Raw genomic sequence first — 6624 nt, forward strand, 5'->3', positions numbered from 1 at the left:
TATATATATATATATATATATATATATATATATATATATATATATGTGCTGCAAGACCCTAAGAGTATTTCGGTGGTAGTGGCAGAGTGGAAGGGAGAGTTGTCATGTATGAATACGAGATTCCTGAGAAGTGACAGCAGTATGTCATCTAGCCAAGAATCCAAGACCTCTTTCAGATTACAGCAGGTGGTTGCAGTCACTTTAACCTCATCAGGAACCCTGACTGGGCCAACAAATCTGTCCTCAATGATACCAGCCTGGAACATGACTCCTCTACCCTGTTGTGGATGTTGTAATCCTTGGTGACACTCATCTCTAAAACAGACCCAACCATTTGCCCATCTGTCAGGTTTATCAAGAGTCATCCTAGTTTTGACTCGTGTCTAACATCATGTACTTTTGGGCCCATTGAAGCCTAAACATCCTGTGACAGGTCGTTAAAGGAAGCAGTTTCAGGGGCTCTTACACAGAAGCCATGGTCCTGAGAATGCAATTTCTGGTGGTTTTTGGTACATGAGAAAGTCCAGAGGCAGTGAAAATAGCTTTGCTTGTTTGTCCAGGTCTCTCATGTAACTTGCAGCCAATATTCCTTAAATCCTTAGCTGTCACAATCTTGGAGGTCCCACAATCAGATTGTTTCTTCCTTGATACACATGTGGCTAAATAATTCATTATGTCAATAAATGCTATAATATTATTATGGTTTTTTTGTTAAATTTATACTCAATGTATGCTTAATATGTATCATTACCCTTCATTTTCTGAAAAAAAAAAAATGTTTGCATGGGCTGTTTTCATTCAAAAGCTATTAGTGTGGTTCACCCAAAAACTGAAGAATCTGACATAAAAAGGAAAGGATGTTACACAGAATAATGAAAACATAACAATGGTGTTGTCATAGTGTGCAAACCAGGCAGGAAAAGTTTTATCAAAATTGATTTACAGAAAACTGAGAAAACCTGAATTTCACTCCTAAGCTATTAGCGCAGTTCTGGCTGTGTATAGATGCGCTCACACTTGCACACACACACACAGTGCTTCCAGAGATCAGTTTCCTCAATGAGGGCAGATCTTCTCAAGAACCACATTGAGCATCCACTCATACATACAATACCAAGAATATCATAAAACAAGTTTCAATGTTACAAAAGCAAAACAATACACATAAGCAATTATAGCAAATAATCTTGTTCATTTGAAGTAACTGAGCTACATGAAATGCTTTTTTTTTTTTTCCGTCTTTCGAGAGATATTAAAAGCAAATAAATAAAACCCATTTTCTAAATCAGTGTGACAAAATTAAATTTCCTTGCCCCAAATAGATTTGTGTGTCTGGGATACAAAGCCATGATCCAAGAGCTACTGAGAGGCTAACTGATCTTATTAATAAGGGTACCGTGCAGCTACAAAATGAAGAGTTTATAAAGACATAACTCACCCTGTTGAGAATATTGGCTGCTTTGAGTGTACTTCAAAGGTGCATTTATACTTGTGACCACTCTGAATAAATTTAGGGAAGAAAAGCAATGAATGAGATTATTATAAATAGAGTTAAGTACTTGGCCCTAATTAAAAGCATTATATTGGGCAAAATCTGATCAGAGGAGTAGAAAAGACATGTTATGCTTCCAAAACATCCCAGTAGACAACAATAGCCTGTTGAGAGATAATTTGGAAGCATAACATCTAATAACCTAATGGTATGTCTTTTCTACTCCTCTGATCAGATTTTGCCCAATATAATGTTTTTAATTACTGGAATTTAATTCTTTGGACAAAATCGAAATAGCTGTAAGAGAATATGTTGAATATTTTATGCCTACAATTCATAGATAAAAACCTTACTTTCCTCACGAAACCTGATGCATGTGTCATATGGTTCATCTTTTTTGACATCCTAAATAATTATATACATACCTTTAGAAATTTTTTAAAAATTCGCTGATATTTTACTTGTTTATTTTCATATGATGCACATTTCGATCCAAACTTTTCGGTCAAACCCCTTTAGTTTGACCAAGTGGTCAAACTAAAGGGTTTGACCAACTTTTTTATACGGGGCACACATAAAACAATCACTTTTTGTTCTTTAATGTACTCTAAAACATTATTTATATTCACTACATTAGCCATTCATAGTTCACAAACTGTATCCCCTTTTTATAAAAAATTGCCTAATGAAAATCTTAACTTCCGTATTTTTATATAAAACAAAAACCGGTTCACACCGACATTCTTTCTTAAAATATATAAACTTATCACCGTATTCTTATTATTGTTCATATTTTCTCTTCTCTGGCTTCCTTATAGTAACTAATTTCTTAACAGGAACCTCGATATATTCTCATCCTAGTTTCTTACTGTTTAGCACTATTAACATAACATCTATCTCTATTTTTATTTATATCAAACCCGTGTATAACAAACTTAAACATAAGTACTTTATAGACTATTAACAACCGTATTCTTATTTTTTCCCCCATTATCTTTGCTTAATCTGTCCTCCACAGGTCTTCCTGCCATCTAGTATTACTAATATCAAATCAAATTTGGTTTTAAGCATCTACTATTTCACTTAGCCTAATAATCTACCTACAAATTAAATCCCTATTAGAACTCCACGCCACTTTTTGTTTTCCCTATAAACCCCTTTCTGCTATATTTTATTCATTTCCCTACATATATAGGTGTGTTTTTCTGTATCCATATCCATATGCCTACATATACTTTTTTTTTTTTTTATATGTGTATGCCTGTGTTCATGCATCTATCTGAGCAGATATAAGTGTGTTCATATGCATGTTTATTTATTTTCTGCACATATATGCTCAATTAAATTACGCATGAGCCACTATATAATTGACATTTCCTATCCTATTCTCGTTAACCTCTCAACTACATTTAAATATGTACCTGCACCCCCTAATCAATAACTGGTCAAGCATTACAACGGCTTTTTTTTTTTTTTTTTTTTTTTAATTTCTATCCATCCTGAATCAAGACAACATATGCATCTCTCACTAAACCAATAAGAATCATCCATAGAATTTAGTTTCTCCTTATATTAAATTTATTGTACATTACATTACTTTTTATATTTTTATTCTTATTTCACTTTATTTCGTCTTAATGTTCTGTCACCTTTTTAATTTATTATATTATAATCATATTTATTACTTTTGCATACTTCTTTCTTTTTTTTCATTTATTTATCTGTTTACTAATTATAATATTTTGTATATTTATATAGCATATCCACAAATATTCGAAACCTACCAATCAACTAGAATCTCTAATTATAGTTTTTAATTTTAACCTGCTTACACCATACACTTCCCTCAAAAGATATAATGACCACCTAAGTGAAGTTAGCTCTTTTTGAACCCTGAAGAAGTCCAACCATAAAAAAAAGTATGAATGTCGCAATTTCCTTGACATTAAACAACATGTTTTGGAGATTCCCATCTACTTTTTGGTTTATATATATATATATATATATATATATATATATATATATATATATATATATGGATCGCGGTTTCGATTCCCAGACCGGGCGTTGTGAGTGTTTATTGAGCGAAAACGTTTAAAGCTCCATGAGGCTCTGACAGGGTTTGGTGGCGAACCCTGCTGTACTCTTTCACCCTTACTTCCTGTTTCTGTTGTGCCTGTAATTCGAAGGGTCGGTCAGCCTTGTCACGCTGAATATCCCCGAGAACTATGTTAAGGGTACACGTGTCTGTGGAGTGCTCAGCCATTTGCACATTAATTTCACGAGCGGGCTGTTCCGTTGATCGGATCAACTGGAACCCTGGACGTTGTAAGCGACGGAGTGCCAACAACATTTATTTATATAGATAGATATAGATATATCAAATACATATGAGTGCATTTGAGACTTTCTTCAGGAGATTGTTATAATTTTAATATATCATTACTATACTTTTGTTATTCCTGGCTGAAGACGATAGCTCTAACAGCAATTTGAACACATTCTACTAGACATTATCACAGTTGGGACATGAAGACAATTTAGAAGCTTGCTATGCAATATTTGAGTTAGACTGGGCAAAGATGATGCAAAAATTTCTGAGATGCTCTAAATTGCTTATCAATTAATTTTTATGAACCAAACATCTGTTTTTCATTGACACAAGAGGCGAGGCAGAGCTCATGATAATCTCCTTTTTCGACAGCAAGAACATCATATTTACATCCACTGGGTTCCCTCTGGCCAGACATTCAACAGAACGTACATGAGTACTTTGTGGGGGTTATGAGGGAGTTCAGGAAGAGATTTTGTCTCAAATAGACAGAGCACCTGCCCAAGGATAATGCATCAATCCAGGATTCCATCTTACTTGATAGAGATGGGCATCAAAACTATCCCTCATCCTCTCTACAATCTATACCTTTGCTGCCCATCACTTTTAGTTGTTCTCCAAGTTGAGGAAGAGGATGAAGACAAGGGTCCTGGACAGCCTCCCTTGACTTGCAACCCAAGAAAGGTTGCAAGTCAAGGGAGCCTCTAGTTAGTACCCAAATCTCTGAAATCAGATCAACCATTTTTATAAAAAGATAGAGGCATATTAAATAATATAACTTGGATACGCCTAAAAAGAAAGGTTGGTCATAGTTGGAATGTCTTTCATTATAGGGTCAGTTCAATTAGGGCTGACTTGGAGCTATACATCAGAACTCACCTCACGACACAAGGTTAATTTTGAGATAGACATTTTTTTTTTAAATTTTTGAAGTGGGTGTTTTCACTTCTAGTGAACACACATAAACGCATAAATAATGAAACCAAGCCAAGTGGGTATGTGTAAAGCAGTGCTTTCCAAAGTAATCCTTCATACTAGGGTGCATTAGCATATTTGTTAAACCATTGAATAGAATGGATTGCCTGCGGTTTTTTTTACATCTGTGTATTCTGATATCCAATTAAGATAGACTTTTTCTTTCATCCTTTTGTGGAATTCTGGAGAACAATTCTTTAAATGGTCTGTTTCATCGAATATACACGGCACTTCAGATGCTCTTCAATTACAGCAGCTGTTTGTCGCCGATACGAGTAGAGTAGAGTTACTACTATATTACATCAAACAATACTTAGTTAAATATAAATTTTATACGATTACATATTTTCCCCAAAACAAACAAAAAGACATCACATGCATGTCATATATCATGCATATTTCCAAGGAAATGTGGAATGTATAAGATCAACAATTATGAGAAATATCGAAACGACGGCTAGAAAATTTACTTTCATTTTAACAAGAAAAATACATTAATTATAAGATATAATGATGTATAAGAGCCATCAAAAATTTTGAAAAGATACAAATTCCTGGCGAATTAGTTTCAATTGGTCTCGCCAAAGAAATTCGAAATTGCGACCGAAACAATCTCGAGTAACCACATTCTTTTAATTCTCTATTTGTGTGATTCAATTTTTTGTATATCGCATCATCTGTATGCCGTGCACATTTTAACCAAAGCAGACTGTTTCGAAAGTCTAAAGAAAGGTCCAACTGCTCTCTGGACAAAGGAAAACAAACGTTGGATCTAACTTATTACACTGAAAAATTGTTTTCAGTAGATATGAAAAGGATTATCATAATAATTTTACTTACTCTGTAGCACAAACTTCGCATAGCTTTTCTAAGTATTCCATTACTAATTTTATATTCTCTGTAACGTATTAAACAATAAATATTATCAACTTTAGTCTCCAGGGGTAACATAATCAGAAGGGGAAGAACTCTTCATACACCAACGTAACGGTGATTAATATTTTATTTTCTTGTTACATTATTTCCATTATCTAATTTTGAATCTTTGTTAAAACATGGAATATAATGCACTGTGGCGTTTTCATACGTCTCTTAATGTTTTTTGGAATTTAAATCCTACAAGGTTAACTTTTGTCACTCATCTTCCGAGTTGGAGAGAATAAAATATTTGTCATAAGTATTGTTGTGCTTGTTAAAGACTTCATAAACACTCTTGCGGCGCAGCACTTACAACAAATGTGTTCTACTGCAAGTTGGCCAATACTCTGTGCGTAGAATTTGACGGACAAAAACATTGAAGATGATCGTCGTGTGTAAATGTATATAGTGCCGAGATACATCTCGCAGATGCTATAGAATGCATGGTCGGTGCACAAGTGTAGCTAGGGCGGTAGGGGTGGCACTTTTGGGTCTGCTGTAGGCAATGTGTTGGCGTCCGGAGGCGGCAAACAGAACGTCCGCCCAGGGCGACACACTCTAGCTACGCTAGTGGGTCAGTGATGGTTTTAGGGTCCCAGGAGTTTTCGGCGATTGAATTCATACCTATCAAGTAAACTACAACACTTGACTTTTAACGTTTATATTCTCTATCCCATTAATCCGTGGAAATGGCTTGTATAAATGCGACTGACACGTATAAATATCAGTAAATTAAACGACATCAGTAAATCTGATATTAATTAAAAGAAATCATAGCGGTTGAGATTATAAACTTGAAAGTGAACAGTCCTCAAAAGTAACTTCGTTTAGTGTCAGTAAAGTGAAACATGTACGTGCACTGAAAAATATTTAATAATCTCTCTCTCCTCCCCCTCCCTCTCCTCCC

The 6624-nt window shown here is 34.6% G+C and overlaps 1 protein-coding gene across 4 annotated transcripts in view; it reads right to left on the minus strand.

The window, feature by feature from the left end:
* Positions 1 to 6581, minus strand: part of LOC106875511 (DDB1- and CUL4-associated factor 17) — a 54044-nt gene extending 47463 nt beyond the window's left edge. For 3 of the 4 annotated variants that reach the window (XM_014923715.2, XM_014923700.2, XM_014923690.2), the window contains exons 1-2: positions 5640 to 6581; positions 1439 to 1500 (exon numbers count right to left, since the gene is read on the minus strand). In XM_014923715.2, coding sequence (XP_014779201.1) covers positions 1439 to 1500; positions 5640 to 5750 — 173 coding nt within the window. In that variant the 5' untranslated portion in view covers positions 5751 to 6581. Of the gene's footprint in view, positions 1 to 1438; positions 1501 to 4703; positions 5152 to 5639 lie in introns of those variants that run through there. The other variant, XM_014923706.2, reaches the window with a different exon arrangement.
* Between the last annotated feature and the right edge of the window lie 43 nt (positions 6582 to 6624).

Source organism: Octopus bimaculoides, chromosome 13 (assembly GCF_001194135.2).
Source record: "Octopus bimaculoides isolate UCB-OBI-ISO-001 chromosome 13, ASM119413v2, whole genome shotgun sequence".
NCBI lineage: Eukaryota > Metazoa > Mollusca > Cephalopoda > Octopoda > Octopodidae > Octopus > Octopus bimaculoides.